A 21,219-nucleotide genomic window follows, 5' to 3' on the forward strand; every position below is an offset into this window, starting at 1 on the left:
TTTTTTTTTTTTTTTTTTTTTTTTTTTTTGAGATAGAGTCTTGCTGTGTCGCCCAGGCTGGAGTGCAGTGGTGTGATCTTGGCTCACTGCAAGCTCCACCTCCCGGGTTCATGGCATTCTCCTTCCTCAGCCTCCCGAGTAGCTGGGACTACGGGTGTCCACCACCATGCCTGGCTAATTTTTTTGTATTTTTAGTAGAGACGGGGTTTCACGGTGTTAGCCAGGATGGTCTCGATCTCCTGACCTCGTGATCCGCCCACCTTGGCCTCTCAAAGTGCTGGAATTACAGGCGTGAGCCACCACGCCTGGCCAAATTTTTAAAATTAATAATAGGATTAAATGAGATAATGAATGTCAAGAGCTTAGCACCCTGGCACATAGTTAAGCACTCAACACTTTATTTATTTATTTATTTATTTATTTATTTATTTATTTATTTATTTATTTATTTTTGAGAGGGAGTCTTGCTCTTTCACCCAGGCTGGAGTGCAGTGGTGCAATCTTGGGTCGCTGCAACCTCCGCCTCCTGGATTCAAGCAATTCTCCTGCCTCAGCCTCCTGAATAGCTGGGATTACAGGCATGCGCCACCACACCCAGCTAATTTTTGTATTTTTAGTAGAGATGGGGTTTCACCATGTTGACCAGACTGGTCTCGAACTCCTGACCTCAGGTGATCTACCCGCCTTGGCCTCCCAGAATGCTGGGATTACAGGTATGAGCTATCGCGCCCGGTCACTCAACACTATTTTTAACAATATTATCACAATATTACAAATATTAATATTGTTCATCTTAATTTTGTCATAACACCTCCTGGCTGCTCGGAGCAGAGAAAGTCAGTAGGACTGTGGGGTAGGTAGCTAGATAGAGATACCCCATCCTAGAGCCTCTGCCCTACACCAGTGGTTTTCAGCCAGGGATAATCCCCTACACTGGGGACTTCTTTTTTTTTTAAACTGTGTCTCACTCTGTTACCTAGGCTGTAGTGCAGTGGTGCAATCTTGGCTCACTGCAGCCTTGATCTTCCGGCTCCCACCTCAGCCTCCTGAGGATTTCGGACTACAAGTGCATGCCACCATGCCCAGCTAATTTTTGTATTTTTTTGTAGATATAGGTTTTCACCATGTTGCCCCAAAGTGCTGGACTACAGGCATGAGCCACCCATGCCCAACTGACATTTTTTAATCAGTATGACTGGGGTTGGTGGTACCCCTGGCATCTGGTGGGTAGAGGCCAGGGACGAAGCTAAGCATCCCACAATGCGTTGGCTGGCCCCTACTGTGAAGAATCATCTAGCTTGAATGTCAAAAGTATTGAGGCCGAGAAACCTTGTGCCATCCTACACCCGTGTATGTGCCTCGCAGCAGCTGGCTCTTCAGCCAGCTCATTATTCCAAAAGAGACTTGAACTTGGAATCCAAAAGCCTCGTCCTCAGTTTCCTCATCTAGCAAATGGGAATGCTGAACCCTGCCTTATCTGCAGTCATGCTATCTCCTGATGGTTGGCCCTCTTGGGCACTTCCCAGGCCTAGGCTATCTCTACTGGTCCCTTTCTATCTTTCCCCCAGGTGCAAGGAAACCCATGTAATTGGCTTTTCATTTGTTTGACTTCTGATATTCCCATTCCCAGAGTGGCCTCTGGGGCCCCACAGTCACCATCTGAAACCCTGCACTGTGAGTGCCCCAGCCATCTCTGAGTAGCCCTGTTATTGTGGGTGGCAGCTGCTAGTCTTTTTCCTTTGAAGCACACCTTGACATGTGTAACTTTTCTATTTGTGTGTTGACTTGTTGGCTGTATTCCTCCCCACACACCTCCGCCCTGAAGACAGACACCAAGCCTGCTGTCCCCGGCACACTGCACAGTGCCTGGCACATAGTGGGCATGCAGGAATGTGTTTGTGGGATCTATGAGGCGAGAGGCAAAAAGAGAGGATAAGATGAGGGGATCGATATAGAGAACGGAGAAAAGGGAGAAAAGAAATAGAGAGGAGGAGGAAGTTCAATGAATGTTAAAGCTGAGAGATCTAAATAAAGGGGAAAGCGGGCGGGGCGGGGGTCCAGACTGAGACTTGAGCTCAAGGTAGACAAGCCAGAGAGAGAGAGAGAAAGGGATGCGAAGAAAGATGAAAAGGGCGGGGAAGAGAAAGGAATGGAGACACAGAACGAAAGAGAGAGACAGAGGCAGAAAGAAGGTGCAGGCGGAAAGCAAAAGGAAGAAAACCTCCCCGAGGCCTCAGTGCTCAGGGTGCGGAGGGGAGGAAGACCACCCGCAGGAGCCTGCACGGCGCGGCTGGGAGCGCCAGGATGCAGACGCGGTTTCCATGGAGACGAGGATGCTCCCGGCGGGACTCGCGCCTCTGGCACCTTGGGAGTGGACGGTCAGAGAGGAGGCGAAGGGACGGTGTGGGTTTGCCACCTCTTCTGGCTCTTTCCCACTCCTGCCTCTTGCTGGAGATTTAGAGCCCGGAAATAGGGAGGCAGGAGCGCACCAGCCTGGGAAAGGGCCCTGGGGACTCCGAGGGCGGGGGAAGGACTGGGGCTGAGACCACTCCTCGCCCTGCCCCATTCCCTTCCTTGGTGTTTGACCCTCCTTTCCTTTCAGATAGGGTCCTGGAGGGTCTGGCAAAGTGCAGCGCTATGTGGAGAGATGATGACCAGGCCTTCTCCACAGGCCCCTCTTCCTCCTCTGCCCTGTTAATGCTGGAGCATCAGGGCTCAGTCCTAAGCCTTCTGTTCGGTTTCCACCATGTCCAGTCCTCGGGATTTAAGTACCTACAAGTGCCCACAGTTCCCAAATTTGCATGTCCAGCCCTGGCTTTCTCCTGAACTCTGGCCTGTTCAAAGTTGCTAGTTGGTTAACTCATCCAGCTTGTTCCCACCGCAGGGCTTTGCTTTTGCCATTCCCCTTGGCTGGAACTCTTTTCCCAGCCCTTAGGTGGTGAATTCCACTGGACTGGATAATTGGTTTGGAGGAGGAGCATTGGTGGGGGGAGGAGCCCTGCTGCAGTGCCTGTTGGACCACAGTATTGTGGGGGGAGCCTGCATCTGGAAGAGGAGCACGTGTTGGGAGAGGGGGAGGATTGGCTGGAATCTGGCAGGGCCACGATGGGGAGGAGGGCCCACTCCGTTGGAAGCCAGAAGAGGCTGGAGCCTGGGAGCATTCCCTCCACAGTAGATGTGGGAGGGAGCTGGCACAGCCAAGGGCCCCTTCCCACCCTGGGGACTATATGGGCCAGGTGGACAGTGGGCAGAGCTGACCATCACCCCCACTTTGCATCGCTGTCATCTAAAACCCAGGCTAAGCATTCCGTGGGCCTGGTGCAGGTTCAAGGTCCCCACGGTTCCAAACAGAGCTCTATGGAACCTTTGGGTCTCAGACACAGCAACCCAAATGCTGGCAGGACTGGCAGTACGAGGGCCCCATCAAGCCAGTGACACAAAGCTGGTGGAGGGGAAGACCCCATCTCCACAGTGGCCTGCTGAATCCAGGGGTTCTGACTGCCCTGTGACGCAGTAGGTGCCACTCTCCAAGCCAGTCAGTGTTACCAGAGGAACGCAATGTGCTCATTAGCTCAGGCGTGGGTCTCATCCACTAGGCTAAGTGCTGGCCAAGGGCCCACCCGGGCTGGGACTGGGACAGGTGGGTTGCTAAATCCAAAGCAGGTGGATGCTAGCTAGGGAACCATTGCCAAGGCCCTTGTGAGCCTGCCCCTTCTCTTCCTCTTTGCCTTTAGTCCCCCTCACCTGAAACCAACTCTCCACATTACTTTCTTATTTGTGTAATTATTACTTTGGGCATCATGTTTTGATAACAACCAAGATTTAACCAGAACTTACTGTGCCAGGTACTTTACATTTTGCTGCCTTTCATAATCTTTACAACCATTTGAGGATGCCATCATTATTCCCATTGTACATATGAGGAAACTGAGGCTTAAAGGTGAATGAACTTGCTCAGTGTGGCACATCTAGAAAATAGCTGAGCCAGGATTTGAGACCCAGCCTTTTTAATCGCTTTGCTATTACGTACCTCTCCCCACACTACGTTGCAAGCTCCATGAGGCTAAAATCCAAGTCTCCCTACCCCCTAGGCCTGGTCTAGCGCCTGGCATATGGCAGGCCCTGGATAAATGCTACCTGAGTGCCTGGCACTGTGCTAAGTGTCTTACACGCATTACTTCATTTAATCCTCCTAATCACCCTGTGAGGTAAGTACAATGGTATTGACTGAAACAGGCCTGTTCAGGTTCAGCGGCATCCCCCAAGGTCATACAGCCAAATTAGGGGAAGAACTAGGCTAAGTCCTATCATTGGCACTTCATAGTCTGTGCTCTTACCAAAGTGCTCAACTGCGTGAATGAAAGTGTATTCCAGCATCATGAATAAAAGGAAAATGGCGCCCAATAAACATATGATGAGTGAAGGACAAGAATTTTAAAAATAACAATGAGGGCAGGCATGGTGGCTCACTCCTATAATCCCAACACGTTGGGAGGCTGAGGTGGCAGATCACTTGAGGTCAGGAGTTCGAGACCAGACTGGCCAACATGGTGAAACCTCATCTCTACTAAAAATATAAAAATGAGCTGGGCATGGTGGGAGGCACCTGTAGTCTCAGCTACTCAGGAGGCTGAGGCAGAATTGCTTGAGCTGGGAGGTGGAGGTTACAGTAAGCAGAGATCACGCCATTGCACTCCAGCCTGGGCGACAGAGCGAGACTCTGCCTCAAAAAATAAATAAATAAATAAATAAATAAATAAATAATGAGGATGGGAGAGATGGGAGAGGGAGTTGGTCCCGATGCTAGAGGAAGTTGAAGGAGGTGGCTGTGGGTGGCTATGTTCTCATATTCCCAGAAGGCTTCCTGGAGGAGTTGATCTGATGGGGAAGGGAGAGGGTGTTGCAGGTTCCAGAAAGTTTCTGCTACCCGTCCTAGACCTTTCTCCCTCTCTTTTCCCTGCCCCCGCCCTCTCTCCCTCTCTGAAGTGGGTAACAAGCACGTGGTTGGATTGACTTGCCCGCAATAGGGTGGGGCCCAGACTGCGGACACTAGGGAGTAATGATCTTTTCTCTTCCTTCCTGACCGTGGTGGTGGGCCCGGTGCTCTGCCCCTCAGCTCTGTGCCTCGTCCTGGGCTGCATGATCTTTCCTGATGGCTGGGACGCCGAGACCATCCGGGACATGTGCGGGACCAAGACAGGGAAGTACTCCCTGGGGGACTGTTCAGTGCGCTGGGCATACATCCTGGCCATCATCGGCATCCTCAACGCCCTCATCCTCTCCTTCCTCGCCTTTGTGCTGGGCAACCGGCAAACAGACCTGCTGCAAGAGGAGCTCAAGCCAGAGAACAAAGGCGAGTGTGCTATGGGCTGGGGGGCAGTGGCAGGAGCCAGGCCTGCTCCTGGGAGGCAGGATAATTTCAAATAAAAGGAGTAAAAGGGTTGGTTGCATGAATTGGAAACCCTGGCTGGGCGTGGTGGCTCACGCCTGTAATCCCAGCACTTCGGGAAGTCAAGGCAGGTAGATCGCTTGAGCCCAGGAGTTCAAGAGCAGCCTGGCCAACATGGTGAAATCCACTCCCTAAAAAAACACAAGAACTAGCTGGGTGTGGTGGCGAGCACCTGTGGTCCCAGCTACTCAGGAGGCTGAGGTGGGAGGATGACCTGAGCCTGGGAAGGTTGAGGCTGCAGTGAGCTGTGATTGTGCCACTGCACTCCAGCCTAGATGACAGAGAGAGAGGCTATCTCGGAAAAAAAAAAAAAAAAAAAAAAGAAAAGAAAGAAAAGAAAAAAGAAACCCGACGGACAGTACAACCACCTTTAAAATGATTCGATATTCTCCCTCAGATCTGATCATTTGCCTGTGACCCAGCAGACCCACCTCGGGTACAAACCCATGAGAAGCATGCAAGGGCACTGGTGGCTGCAGCTTCACTGTAGCAAACAACTATAAACAGTCGAATGGCCATGGACAGGAAGCTGGATAAATACATGTGGCATGTTCACATCACAGAGCAGCTCACAGCTGTGAAAATGTCACACTTCAGTTATATGTACCACCGTGGATGTATCTCAGCAATATAATATCGAGAGAGGGGAAATGAAAACAAGTTTCAGAAGATGACAGAGTGATATATTTATTGAGCTCGAAACTAAGCAAAACTAAGCAATGTATTGTTTAAACACACATGTATTTGTGGCAGTATTTTTTTTTTTTTTTTTTTTGAGACGAAGTCTCACTCTGTCACCCAGGCTGGAGTGCAGTGGCACGATCTCAGCTCACTGCAAGCTCTGCCTCCCAGGTTCACGCCAGTCTCCTGCCTCAGCCTCCCGAGTAGCTGGGACTACAGGCACCCGCCACCATGCCCGGCTAATTTTTTGTATTTTTAGTAGAGATGGGGTTTCATCGTGTTAGCCAGGATGGTCTCCATCTTCTGACCTCATGATCTGCCTGCCTCAGCCTCGGAAAGTGCTGGGATTACAGGAGTGAGCCACCGCGCCTGGCTGTGGCAGTATTTTTCTTAAAAAAAGGAAAGAAATAATAAATATGAAAGGTAGGATGACGGTCATCTGTGGTTATGATGGAAGGGGAGGAAGTCAAGTATATGAGATGGAGCATGGAGGTATATGCAAATTACGGGTAGAGTTAGAATCCTTTTTTCTTTTTTTTGTCTTGAGACAGAGTCTTGGGCTCGCTACAACCTCCAGCTCCCGGGTTCAAGTGATCCTCGTGCCTCAGCCTCTTGCTCTTGAGTACCTGGGATTACAGGCATGTGCCACCATACCTGGCTAACTGTTGTATTTTTAGTAGAGATGGGGTTTCACCATGTTGGCCAGGCTGGTCTCGAACTCCTGGCCTCAAGTGATCTGCCTGCCTCAGCCTCCCAAACTGTTGAGATTATAGGCATGAGCCACCACATCAGGCTGAGTTATAGTTATTGAATGGTGAGCTCATCAGTGCTTACTATTGTATTTTTTTAAAGAGATTGGGGGAGGGGGGTCTTACTCTGTTGCTCAGGCTGGAGTGCAGTGGTGCAGTCACAGTTCACTGCAGCCTCAAACTCCTGGGCTTAAGCGATTCTCCTGCCTCAGCCTCCTGAGTGGCTGGGACTACAGGCATGCGCCATCACGCCTGACTAATTTTTGTATTTTTTGTAGAGACGAGGTTTCCCCATGTTGCCCAGGCTGGTCTTGAACTCCTGGCTTCAAGCAATCCTTCCGCCTTGGCCTCCCAAAGTGCTGAGATTACAGGTGTGAGCCACCTTACCTGGCACATTGTATGCTTTATAATTAGTGTATTGCATATAAACTTTCATATACATCAAATGGCATTAAAATACAATAAAGAAAAAAGGCCACGTTCAGAGAACTCCAGAGCTCCAGTAACTTGCCCAAAGTCACTTAAGTGGTGAAGGCAGAATCTGAAACCAAGTCCAAGTCCAAAGCCCAAGCTCTTCCCCCCGTCATGCTGCCTGTCTCAACCTGGTGAGGCCAGAGATTTCCTGCACGGCTTTGGGAGCTCTCCTGGGAAGCTGATCTGCTAACCTGTACTCAGAGGCAGGTTCTAAATAACTGATGCAATCCCTCAGACCTCGGGATTTCTGTGGTCTTGGTGTGAAGTCAAGGCCTGCCCTCTGGCGGTAGCTTCTAGAAGTGCAAGACTAAGACAGATCTGGCCTTTCTCAAGAAGGGGTGTGAGGATGTGACTGATGTGAAGTGGGCCCCCTCAGTGTCCCTCTCCTCCCTTCCCAAAGCCCCTTAACAACTCAGTGTTAAAAATCGATGTAAAGGAGCCCCAGTTTTCCTCCCTTCAGTGTCCAGGGAACCTCCGTCCCTCACTGGGAGTTCAAGATGAGTGAGCCTCCCACTTCAGTTTTAACCCAAAGACCTCCGAGCCAAGAGCCATGGCGCGCACCTGTGGTCCCAGCTACAGGCTGAGGCAGGAGGATCGCTTGAGCCCACAAGTTCAAGCCCAGCCTGGGCGATGTAACAAAACCCAGTTTCTATTAAAAGGAAATATATACTTTTTTTTTTTTTTTTTAAAGAAGACCTCAGGAACCAAAGAAAAAATAAATAAATAAATTGCTTCCATTTCCAGCATATTCTATGACCAAACACTGCCAAGTCCTTGGCTGTCATTATTTGTCTCTTTTTGACCCTTCGGAGTTACCCTGTGAGGTAGGCTATGATCCTTATTTTGCAGATGAGAAAACTGGGGCTCAGAGAGATTAAATGGCTTGCTCAAGGCCATCCTGCTGGTCAGGTGAGGCTGGGATTTCAGCCCTTGTGCAGTTGATCCCTCTGACCTTTTTAAGTTAGTTTGTTTGTTTTTGAGATGGAGTTTCACACTTTTTGCCCAAGCTGGAGTGCAGTGGTGCAATTTTGGCTCACTGCAATCTCTGCCTCCTGGGTTCAAGCAATTCTCCTGCCTCAGCCTCCTTAGTAGCTGGAATTACAGGCATGCACCACCATGCCAGGCTAATTTTTTAATTTTTGTTAGAGACAGGGTTTTGCCATGTTGATCAGGCTGGTCTTGAACTCCTGACCTCAAGTTATCCACCCGCCTCAGTCTCCCAAAGTGCTGGGATTATAAGGCGTGAACCACTGCGCCCGGCCCCTCTGCTCACTTTTGCCCTGGGGAATGTGTAAGGAAAGCCCGAATGCCCAGGCAGCCTCTGATTTCTCTAATTCTCTCTCTCTCTCTCTCTCTTAGATTTTGTGGGCTCTACAGTAAGCTCCGTGTTGCGGCCTGGGGGTGATGTCTCTGGATGGGGAGTCCTTCCCTGCCCCGTGGCTCACTCACAGGGACCCTGAAAGGCCAGGATCACAGCCCAGGAATTGGCCTGACCTCAGCTTGTCCTGCCTCCTGCCGTCTCGTCACTCCATTCAAGCTCTGAGGGAAGACCCTGATCTCAGATTCACTTCTCACCGACTACCCTGCGAGCTCCAGGCTTTGAGGAGAGGACAGCCTGGATGTGGCCTGGGGAAGAGGAGAGGCCCTCCAGACCTTGGGAGGGTCTAATTCTTGCTCCTCCCTAAATTTGACCTAAGGGAGCCTGCATCTACCCAGGCCCTTGGGCTTCTCCTCTCTTCTCTAGACTAGCCTGGAGGTCCCTGCAGATCCCCAGGGAGAGCAGAGCTATAGTTCCAGCTCCCCAGGCCCCCTCAGTCTGGAGGGCTGCCGCCTGGCGTATCCACACCTCTTCTGGTCCCTGCCTCCTCAAGAAATTTATTCTAGATACTGCCCCAGGGTGGGCTGGACTCTTTCCTACTTTTTTTTTTTTTGGCTGATGTTGGTTCCACCACATCTGCCACAAAGCTCCAGGTGCCACCAGTCTCCCCTGGGACCTCCTCTGCCCCATTCCAGCCTGCTCCCAGCTCACGCAGAGGGAGAGCTGCACCGAGGGACCGCACAGGGCCTTGCTGTCAGCTGCAGACCGGTTCCCTAATCAGCCCAGAGTCAGAAAAGACCTTCAGGCTCTGGAAGCAGCTGGAGGGGGCAAGTGGCCTCGGCAGCTGGAACTTAGAAGCTGCTGAGCCCGGGCTGGCCTTGCCTCCTCTTCCTTTCTGCTGGAACATCTCACCAACGACTGAGCCCTTGACCTTGGCCTGTTTTGCCCAGGCCTCTTCTCTGCTGGGATGTCTCACCAATGACTGGACCCTTGACCCTGGCCTGTTTTGTACAGCACAGACTTCTTGGCCCTGTTGTCAGGGTTGGGGGGTATGGAGGGGACCCCAGAGGTGGGGAGTTGGGGGATGCATTACCCCTTCTGCCCCTTTTCATGCCTTCCACACCCCAGGCATCTACCAAGGGCAGAGACTGTCTTGTCTCTTTGATACTTTTCTGCATAACTTGAACTTGCAGGTCATCTCTGAACAGGGTACCCCTGTCCCCTCTCCTAGGCCTTGTTACCCTGTCCCAGCCTCTTTGTCCTCCTGGCCCACCTCTCGCCTTGCGATATGCCCAGGGTCTGCACCTATGGGCAGTGCTTGGAGCCGAGGCATGAGTGTATGTGTATGTGAGTGAAATATGTGTGCGTGTGTGTGCGTGAGAGTGTGTGTGTGTTGGGGGGCAGGTGAGAAGTTTCTCCCCCCTCCTCCCACTGTGGGAGCGACTCCCTTCCCCTTGGCAGGGAGCAGGTGAGGGAGACTCCTGGTATGTTTTGAACACCCCTCATTCCCCTATGGGTCTGGCGGCAGAGCCATCTCGCCCGGGGAGCCTCCCTGCCCTGGGGCCTGGAGAGCTCCCCTCAGCACTAGTTGCTGGTGCAGACCAGCTTCCTCCAGCGCCCCCTCCTCTCAGCCTGGACCCGCAGGGAAGGGGCAGCGCCCCTGCAGGATGCTGGGGGAAGCCGCCTTGGACCTCGGAGGAGGGGAGAGGGTCGCTTGAGCGCCATGTGTTTGCCAACCTTGTGTTCATTTCCACAAGACTTGGACCTGAGAGGGTTTCCAAGAAAGACCCTAGAAGTCCCCTGCCTCCCCACTCTGGACCCTAGCTGGAATCAGATGCTGGGGCCTGGTGGGTTCCTGCCACGTGTAACTGACAAAGTCCCAACCCCACTGCTCCACTTCTCCTAGGCAAACGCCTCCCCGCAGTGCTCTGGTCCCAGCGCTGGGCTCCCCTTCCCCCGCAGCGCCTTCCTGGGCAGTCCAGTCGGCCTAGGATAGGGGCGCTGCGCGACAGAGGGTCCGGGTTAAATGCGGGAGGGTGTGGGAGCCCCGTGGGAGGGAGTGGGGGTAGGAGGGAGTTCCTCAAACATGCAAACCAAAGCCCGGCATTGGAGGGGAAGAGCAGAGCTAGGAGAGAGCGAGGGGAGGGGCGGAGCAAGCGACTGAGAATGGGGGAAGACACCGGGGTGCGGAGAGGAGGGGTGCAGAGACAGGGAGATGAGAGACGATTGGAGAAGGAGTGAGGGGGACGGAGAGGCACAGAGAGAGATCGCTCCAGGAGAAGAGCTAGAGAGAGACAGGGGCAGAGGCAGAGAGAGATGAGAGACCAGCTGAGAGGCTGCCGGAGAGCTTGGGGTGGGGGAGGGGAAATGGACGGAAAGGCGGAAAAAGGACTCGGGAGCGGGGAAGAGGTAAATGGATATGTGGGTTAGGGGGCAAGAATGGGATGCAGAGGAGGGAGAGGAGGATGGAGGAGTCAGGATGTGGGGCAGTGGGGAGCGGGTTTCTGGGCACTGGGTGAGGGGAGAGCTTGTTCCTTCAAGGACGCCTGCTGCCAGGTGTCCTTGCTACACCTTGTTCCCCAAGGAAACTCACCAAACCTGTGCCCTGGTGAGGGAGTTAGAACTGACCCCTCAGAGGCTGGAGGCCCGGGGCACAGGTAGCCAAGGCCACATCCTTTTGGGGAGGACTGGAGTGAAGGAAGCCACTTCAGAGGGCAGAGGGGACCCAGCTGACTTAGGAGTGGGTCAGCGCTGGGTGGAGAAGAGGGAGGCTAGTTCCCTGGTGGGGTAGCCTGGCAACATTCCCATGCCACCGCACCTGGCCAGCTGCCATCTTGGCAGAGCCAGGGAGAGATGCACCAGGGAGTCTGGGGTCAGGAAGGCAGAGTTGTGTGGGCTGAAGTCTGTGGGAACCCCAGGGTGACACAGGCAAGGGGTAGAAGTCAGAGTGGGGACCAAACCATAGAACGGGGCCCTGGGTTCTACAGACGTGTGGATGGGGTGGGTGGCAGGTGCTCCAGTGGGGGGCCCCAGGTGAGGCCCTGATGGCTCTCCTGGGGCAGTAAAGACATCATGGGAAGGGGGCTTTGTGGTTTGCCTCTGCTATCGTCAGGCAATCTGGCTTTAGCCTTCAGGAGGAGATAAGCAGAGGAGATCAGTGCCTGTTTCTGACCCCAGGAGGGCCTTTTTGGGCTCCAACCTAGAGTCTTCTGGCTTCAGGTCCCAAGAGAAGTTCCCCCCTAACTGTGACCGGATCAGGGGTCTACCACTGCCCGATTTTCTCTGCCTGATCTGGGGACTCAGGAGAGGCCACGGCAGCCACGGCCTAGGGGTGGTTCAGTCCCTGGCCCACAGCGCTGGTCAGTTGAGTCTTTCTGGGAATTGGGGCTATGAAAATTTTCGGCTTTGGGGACAGGTACCCATGGAGGAAAACTTTCCTGAGGGGGTGAGGACCAAAGAATCAAGATCCTTTTCAAGGCCTGCGATAGCCAAGATGATGAGAACTTTTAGATAAGGCTGTGGGGAGAGTCCCTGGCCTTTTGAGCGTCCTGCTTGGGCACACGGGGAATAACCCTTCTCCAGCTTCCAGTGTGAACTGAGAAAGGGAAATCCTGCCTTTGGAGAAGCTGGGATCTTCCCAGCACCAGAAACTTCTGTAGGCCCCTGCCTGGCTCACGGCTAACCTTTGGGTGGGACTGGAGTTACCTGAACAGGGAACAAGGGAGCCTTCCGCAGAGCTCTGACAGGCAGGCCTCTGAGGGCCTGTGCTGTGTGCTGTTAGGATAGCTTGGTGTTGTCTACACCCCATTAGTAAGTTCTGTCTGAGTGTGTCCTCGCTGTTCATTGTCTAATTTGGTAACATTTATTTTGGTCCTGACCCCTTCTGCTGCTGCTGGGTTTGAGCTTCAGTGCAGGTGGAATGACATTCAAATAAAGAAACACTTTCTATCACCCATGCTGGCTGCCACTTCTCTGAGTCACTGGGATCAAGAGGGGTAAGATTCCGACCCCATGGATCAGGTTTGGCTGGTATTAACAGAGCCCCACTACTGTGGCTTAACAAGATAGTTTATTTTACCATCACATTAAAAAAAAAAAAAAAAAAAAAAGCCTGGAGATGGGTAGATCATGGCTGATATGGCTTTCAGTGTTATCCAGAACCTAGGCTCCTATCTTTCTGCACTGCCATTTTCTTTTCTTTCTTTTTTTTTTTTTTTGAGACGGAGTCTTGCCCTGTCGCCCAGGCTGGAGTGCAGTGGAATGATCTCAGCCCACTGCAAGCTCTGCCTCCCGGGTTCATGCCATTCTCCTGCCTCAGCCTCCCGAGTACCTGGGACTACAGGCGCCCGCCACCAAGCCCGGCTAAATTTTTGTATTTTTAGTAGAGAAGGGGTTTCACCGTGTTAGCCAGGATGGTCTCAATTTCCTGACCTTGTGATCCACCTGCCTCCGCCTCCCAAAGTGCTGGGATTATAGGCGTGAGCCACTGCGCCCAGCCTGCACTGCTATTTTCAATCCTGGCTACATCCTCAAGAACACCTCATGGCCCAACGTGGCTGCTGGAGCTCCAGTCACCTGGTCCACATTTCATTTGAAGACTTCTGGAAATTCCATAGGACTGTGTCACATGGGCCACATAACTGTAAAGGAGGCTGAAAACATGTGGTCTGTTATCTCGGCACATTGCCAGCCCAAATAAAACTGGGGTTCTTGGCTTGGCAAGGTGGCTCATGTCTGTAATCCCAGCATTTTCGGAGGCTGAGGTGGGTGGATCACCTGAGGTCAGGAGTTTGAGACCAGCCTGGTCAACATGGCGAAACGCCGTCTCTACTAAAAATACAAAAATTAGCCAGTCATGGTGGTGCGTGCCTGGAATCCCAGATACTCGGGAGGCTGAGGTAGAATTGTTTGAATCCTGGAGGCAGAGGTTGCCGTGAGGTGGGATGGTGCCACTGCATTCCAGCCTGGGCAACAGAGCAAGACTCCATCTCAAAAAAAAAAAAAAAAAAAAAAATAGAGTTCTGTTACAAAGGAGAAAGGAGTGAATAGAGGGAGTGATACGGTAATTTCTGCACACTCTGACAGCACAGGTTTGATTTGTCCAAGTCCACACAGGCAGAAAAGAGTGGAGCCTTGTTTACTCTAGCCAGAGTGCCCAGTCCAGTCACTTTGCTTCACTCTAAAGCCCCGTTGAACAGAGAAAACAATAGTGACTCCCCGCAAGGGAAGCTGTAAGCAACACACCAGGGAATGTGTGTACATCGCTCTGCAGAGTGTCTGGCATGCGGTAATGTGCCCAGTACCAGGTAGCTACGTTGGAGACTTGGAAATGGAGTCCTCTTTCAACACATTTTAAGCACTTAGTGTATGCTAAGCACTTAAGCTAGAAAAAAAATGAGCAAAACAGAGATGCTGTTTTAAGCATAATTCTGGCTGGGGAGATGAACATGTGAAAATAATACATGACTTGCTACGGGCAGGGTATTGTGGGTGTCCTAGGCAGGGACACCTTAAATGGCTTTTGGTGAGGTGGGCAGTGTAGGACGAGGTCTTGCTATAGTACGAGAAGTTAGGCAGGAGGGGTCAGGAAGGCCATTCAAAGAGAAGGCAGCTTGAGGAAAAAGACTGAGGTAGGCAGCAGAACTGTGTATGGAGGACGAAAAGCAACTTAGTTTGAAGCATGAAGTATGAAGCAGGGAGGAGTCAGAGATGAGTCTAGAGAGACAGGCCAGGGCCAGACCATGAGAAAGCTTGGGGGCCATGGACAGGAGTTTGGACTTAAGAGCAATGGGGAACCACCGAAAGATTGAAAGCAGAAGGAAAAATGACTCAATTTGCATTTTAGAAAGAGCAATCTGCTGGTAGCATTGGGGGGCTGGATTAGGGGTAGACTGTTAGCCCATTTTTGCATTGTTATAAAGCCATGCCTGAGACTGCATAATTTATTTTATTTATTTATTTATTTTGAGATGGAGTCTCCCTCTGTCACCCAGGCTGCAGTGCAGTGGCGCAATCTTGGCTCACTGCAACCTCTGCCTCCCTGGTTCAAAAGATTCTCCTGCCTCAAACTCCTGAGTAGCTGAGATTACAGGCGTGCACCACCACACCTGGCTAATTTTTGTATTTTTAGTAGAGATGGGATTTCACCATGTTGGCCAGGCTGGTCTCAAACTCCTGGTCTCAAGTGATCCACCTGCCTCAGCCTCCCAAAGTGCTGGGATTACAGGCATGAATCACTGCACCCGGCCTGCATAATTTATTTTTATTTTTTTGAGACAGGGTCTTGCTCTGTCACCCAGGCTGGAGTGCAGTGGTGAGATCACAGTTCACTGTAGCCTCAACTCCCAGGCTCAAGTAATCCTCCCACCTCATCCTCCCAGGTAGCTGGGACCATAGGCACCACCATGCCTGGCTATCTTTTTTTTTTTTTTTTCAGATGGAGTCTCATTCTGTTGCCAGGCTGGAGTGCAGTGGCGTGATCTCGGCTCACTGCAACCTTTGTCTGCTGGGTTCAAGCAATTCTCCTGCCTCAGTCTCCCAAGTAGCTGGGACTACAGGCTGTGCCACCATGTCCAGCTAATTTTTGTATTTTTAGTAGATATGGGGTTTTGCCATGTTGGCCAAAATGGTCTCCATCCCTTGACCTCGTGATCCACCTGCCTTGACCTCCTAAAGTGCTGGGATTATAGGCGTGAACCACCACTCCCGGCCTTATTATTATTATTTATTATAGAAACGGGGTCTCGCTATGTTACCCAGGCTGGTCTCAAACTCCTGGGCTCAAGCAATCCTCCTGTCTCAGCCTCCCAAAGTGCTGGGATCGCAGGCATGAGCCGCTGCACCTGGCCAAATTGGGCAATTTATAAAGAAAAGAGACTTATTTTGGTGCATGACCCTGCAAGCTGTACAGGAAGCATGTTGCTGGCATTTGCTTGTAGTGAGGCCTCAGGAAGCTTACAATCATGGTGCAAGGTTAAGGTAAGCCAGCATGTCACATGGCAAGGGCAGGAGCAAGACAGAGAGAAGAGGGCAGTCCCAGGCTCTTAAACAGCCCGATCTCATGTGTGTGAATTAACTGTGCGAGAACTCACTCATGACCAAGGGGATGACGCTAAACCATTCATGAGGGATCCACCCCATGATCCAATCACCTCCCACAGGCCCCAGCTCCAACACTGGGGATGACATTTCAACATGAGGTTTGGTGGGGACAAACAGCCAAACCATATCAGAGACCACTTCAGTGAAAGAGAAATCAGAAGCCTGGCCTGAAACAAGGAGGTCACAGTGGGTTTAAGAGAAGAAGGTCCATCTTCAGGAATTAAAAGGGAACCGACTGACTGTGGGAATAACGTACAGGCTGGCAAAAAGAGGGTTAAAGTTTTTGCTTGGGGACTAGAAAGATCTGCCAGTATGGAGGGGAGCAAGACGATCAGTTCAGTCTGAGATGTGCAAAGTTTAAGATGCAGGCCAGGCACGGTGGCTCACGCCTGTAATCCCAGCACTTTGGGAGGCGGAGGTGGGCGGATCACGAGGTCAGGAGATTGAGACCATCCTGGCGAACATGGTGAAACCCTGTCTCTACTAAAAATACAAAAAAAGTTAGCCCGGTGTGGTGGTGGGCGCCTGCAGTCCCAGCTACTCGGGAGGCTGAGGCAGGAGAATGGCGTAAACCCGGGAGGCGGAGCTTGCAGTGAGTGGAGATCACGCCACTGCACTCCAGCCTGGGCGACAGAGCAAGACTCTCAAAAAAAAAAAAAAACAAAAACAAAAAAAAAGATGCATGTGAGATGCCTTAGTGGAGTTGTCCAGCAGTCAGCTGACACATGGATTTGGAAGCTCAAGAGAAAAATCTGGGTCAGAATCATCGGTATCCAGGTAGTGGTGGAAATCGGAAGCATAGAGGAGCCTGCCTGCTCTGGGTGAGTATGTGGTGTGGAGAGAGCACCGAGCTCTGGAATGCTGGGGAGCACTGCAAAATAAAGCACTGTCAGAGGAACAGATGTCCGCAAAGGAGAGGACAATGGAAGAGTCAGGGTCAAGAGGAGAATCATGAGTGTGGCTTTATAGAAACCAAGGATGTAGAGTTCAAGGGGAAAGTCAACTGGTCAGGTAGAGCAGAGAGGCCCTGTATATGGATTTGGGAACAAGGAGGCCACCCCTGAAACTTGATAAGAGCACGTTCAGGAGTGCAGGGAGAGCCAAACTGAGGTCTGTTCAGAGAGGGAGTGGGCGGTGACGGGTTGAAGATTACTATTTGGAGACGTGTGGATAAGAAGGGGAAATGAGTGATTGGAATTCATTCAGGCAGCAACAATTACACTCCATGAACCAGCAGCGGGCAAGGAGCAGCGTTACCTGGAGTGGGTGTGGAACCTCTCTTTGATTACGGGGCATTCCCAATGTTCACTGGTCATGGCAAGTAAGAGGATAATGATAAAGAAGAGAGGATGACTAAAGGAACAGGGTCCCCAGGGAGGTGAACGCAAGGCAGCCCAGGGTATAGAGGTTGGTCTTGAAGATAAAAGAGATATCCTATTCAGAAACACTGGGGAAGAGGTGAGGGAATGAAAAGACGTAGGTCTCTTTTGGGGTAGAGGGCAGGGCAAAGTTCAATGCATTCTTACCCGATAGCATCCATCTTCTCAGTGAAGCAGGAAACAAGGTTGCTTACTGAAAGAGAAAAGGGGGTTCGGGAAGGTGCAGTGGCTCATGCCTGTAATCTCAGCACTCAGGGAGGCTGAAGCGGGCTGATCACTTGAGGTCAGGAGTTTGAGACCAGCCTGGCCAACATGGTGAAACTCTACAAAAAATACAAAAATTAGCCGGGCCTGGTGGTGTGTGCCTGTAATCCCAGCAACTCGGGAGGCCAAGGGAAGAGAATTGCTTGAGCCCGGGAGGCAGAGGTTGCAGTGAGCCAAGATCACACCACTGTGCTCCAGCCTGGGTGACAGAACAAGAATCCATCTCAAAAAAAGAAAAAAGAAAAAAAAAAAAAAGAAGAGGGGTTTCGAGAAGAGTGGTGAAAGCTTGGAACTGCTGCTAAAGGAGCTAAGGCTATATAAAAGGAATGACAGACGATCTTGAATCTGTCGTGGCACCAGAAGACAGGAGGGTGCACACAGAGAAGGTAGACTGTAGAAAATAGGTGCAAGGTGAGTTGAGTGTCCTGAGTGTTTGAGATCCACCATGAGATCTAGGCTGCGTGTTGAACATGGGGAGCCCTGGATGGAGTCAATAAGTGGAGAATGTATCAGGACAAAGGGACCGAAGTTTCTGTGAAAGAGCTGGGAGGACAGGAGATTGTGGGTAGAGAGCTGAGTGTTTGACTTGAATATTCCAAGGAGATCTTGAAGAAGACTTTGAGATGACAGGAACCCTGGTTAGGATGTCCACCTAAATAGTGGGGAAAATGTCAGAAATTAGGGTAGAGGGGCAGACTAGCCAAAGTTATCTAAGAATCAGAGAGGGGTTGGAAGATTAAAAGATAACAGCAATAAAGAGGTATAGGCTGGGCGCGGTGGCTCACGCCTGTAATCCCAGCACTTTGGGAGGCTGAGGCGGGCAGATAACTTGGGGTCAGGAGTTCGAGGCCAGCCTGGCCAAATGGGGCAACCACATCTCTACTAAAAATATAAAAATTAGCTGGGCGTGGTGGCATACGCCTATAATCCTAGCTACTCAGGAGGCTGAGGCAGGAGAATTGCTGGAACCCAGGAGGCAGAATTTGTGACATCGCACCATCGTACTCCAGCCTGGGCGACAGAGCGAGACTCCATCTCAAAAAAAAAAAAAAAAAGATATAATCACTGATGCTGGGAGCATTGGTAGAGGAGTTTTTAATCTGAGGGACAAGATGTATGTGTCTGGACAAATGTAGGGAGAACCTCTGTGCAACAAGATATAAAAGATCCAGCAGCCTCCACTTCAGTGGGTTGCAAAGTAGGCGGTGTCCTAAGGGAAGGCCACAATTCAGCAAGGGCCAAGAGATTTGATGAAGGGAAGTAGTGTTTTCTACCAAGGAAACACGAAGGTGTCCCGAATACACAGCAGAGAGCTTGGGAGAGAAAGATGGACAGGGAGAAGAGAACTGCTTTGTAGGAGTAGAGTGTCGGGAGGCCAGAGGACACAGAACATCCTCTTGTTGAAAGGGATGGGGGACAGAGGGTGAAGTTGGTGGAGTTTACCAGACGCACTTCCAAACAGAGCCCTAGTTTGAAACTCCCTTCCAGTCCACTTAGGCAGAGCAAAAGGCTGGGGGTGCCCACACAGATCCACCCAGCAGCACTGGAAAGCTCCGTGAGGTGCCAAAATGGGTGTGGGAGTGGGTTGGAGGCGTCTTCAAACTTACGTACTCACCCCACAAAACATTTATTGAATACCTACCCTGGTCAGGTACTGTTAGGCTCTTGGCATATAGAAATAAATCAGACATGAGCTTAATAAATTACCTCTTAGTAGCAGAACTGTTCGCCAGTTTATATTGGCCAGATAAGATTCTGTTTGTTTTCTAAACATAACACACACAGAGAATAAAACAAATGTACAGCTTAATGATAGCATACCCTTCTAACTGCTACCAAGGAGATGGGACCCTGCCAGTCACTCCAGAGCTCTTCACGTCTCCTATAAACTCCATCTCCTCCTTCCCTCCTAAGAGTAACCATGATCTTTTTACTATAATAATTCCCCAACTTTTATTTATATTTTTTCACCCAAGTGAGCATCTCTAAACAATATAGTTTAATCTTAATTTTTTTTTTTTTTAGGCAGAGCCTTGCTCTTTCTCCTAGGGTGGAGTGCAGTGGCATGATCTCAGCTCACTGCAACCTCCACCTCCCAGGTTCAAGTGATTCTCCTGCCTCAGCCTCCTAAGTAGCTGGGATTACAGGGATGCACTACCACACCCAGCTATTTTTTTTCTTTTAGTAGAGTTGGGTTCTTACCAGGTTAGCCAGAGTGGTCTGTTAACTCCTGACCTCAAGTGATCCGCCCCCCTCAGCCTCCCAAAATGCTGGATTACAGACGTGAGCCACCGCGCCTGGCTAGATATTTTTTTTTTTAGAGGCGAGGTCTTGCTATGTTGCCCAGGCAGGCTGACCTCAAACTTCTGGCCTCAGCTTCCCAAGAAGCTGGGACTACAGGTGCATGCCACTGCACTGGGCTGCCACTTTTTTTTTCTTAATGTCTTTCCCCACTTCATCTCTTTTTCTCCTTTGCAATTTACTGCTGAAGAAACCAGACCATTTGTTATGTAGTGTTTCACTGTTGGAATTTTGCTGGCTTCATTTTTGTGGGGTAGTTCAGTAAGTTCTTCTATTTTCCTCTGTATTTTCAGCAAATTGATAATTGGATCTAGATACTTAACCAGATTCAGGGTGTATGTTCTCATATTTTAATAACTTTTTTTTTTGTCAAGAGACACTTAACATTGAGTTGTTTTTGTTTTTGTGTTGCTAGTTGCTGTTAATCCTCAATACTTACATCTTTAATTCTTTAGAAGTCACAAAATAGTGATGTTCCAATTTTATCATTCTTTATTTACTTGTGGAAACACTTCTATAAACAGAAATTTACCATCATTTGCCATGTAGTTACTCAGTGGTACAACTCAGTGGTACAATTCTCTTTAAGTTGCAACACAATTCTCTTTAAAGCTAACCCTAATTATCTTTGATAGTTTCCTTGATGACTGGTATGACAAGATGTTCCAGGCTAATCTTATACATTTCTTCCCCCAAACCTGGAGTCAACCATTTCTCTAAGAAGCCCTGTCTTTCCAGTTGACAGGGCAAAGACACACACATGATAGATGATAGATAGATAGATAGATAGATAGATAGATAGATAGATAGATAGATACATAAATACATAGACAGACAGATGATAGAGACAGATACCTATGGTAAAATGCCTCATGAGTTAATATTAATACTTAGGGTTTTGGCTAAACCTCTTCACTCTTCAAGTTTAACAGCTATACCTCCTTTTCCCCAACACTGGGAAATATTGGTTCTGAAGGACACTGTATTCATTTGTTTTATCACACGTTAAAGCACTCAGACTACTGCCAGGATGACTATTTAAAACATTCTTTCCTGCTTATTTATTTATTTAAAGTTGTACTCTATCTACATTGTGCAGGTCACATAAACCATTTTATACTATACACTCTCATATCTCTCATTCAGTCTAGTCTGCATGTAAGTATATACAAATAATACTATCAGGCTTTTTGTTGTTTGAAGCTCAGTTTCGTTTTTCTTTTTCTTTTCTTTTTTTTTTTGAGACGGAGTCTTCTTGCTCTGTCGCCTAGGCTGGAGTGCAGTGGCGTGATCACGGCAACCTCCGTCTCACAGGTTCAAGCAATTCTCTGCCTCAGCCTCCTGAGTAGCTGGAATTACAGGTGCCCGCCTCCACGCTCTCTAATTTTTGTATTTTGAGTAGAGACGGGGTTTCACCATCTTGGCCAGGCTGGTCTTGAACTCCTGACCTCGTGATCCACCTGCCTCGGCCTCCCAAAGTGCTGGGATTACAGGCGTGAGCCA

General features: G+C 50.2%; 1 protein-coding gene across 1 annotated transcript in view; it reads left to right on the plus strand.

The window, feature by feature from the left end:
- Window positions 1–8,813, plus strand: part of LHFPL4 (LHFPL tetraspan subfamily member 4) — a 52,952-nt gene extending 44,139 nt beyond the window's left edge. The window contains exons 3-4 of the mRNA XM_023218373.1: window positions 5,117–5,353; window positions 8,713–8,813. Coding sequence (XP_023074141.1) covers window positions 5,117–5,353; window positions 8,713–8,813 — 338 coding nt within the window. The remainder of the gene's footprint in view (window positions 1–5,116; window positions 5,354–8,712) is intronic.
- Window positions 8,814–21,219: the final 12,406 nt, after the last annotated feature.

Source organism: Piliocolobus tephrosceles, chromosome 2 (assembly GCF_002776525.5).
Source record: "Piliocolobus tephrosceles isolate RC106 chromosome 2, ASM277652v3, whole genome shotgun sequence".
NCBI classification, from domain to species: domain Eukaryota; kingdom Metazoa; phylum Chordata; class Mammalia; order Primates; family Cercopithecidae; genus Piliocolobus; species Piliocolobus tephrosceles.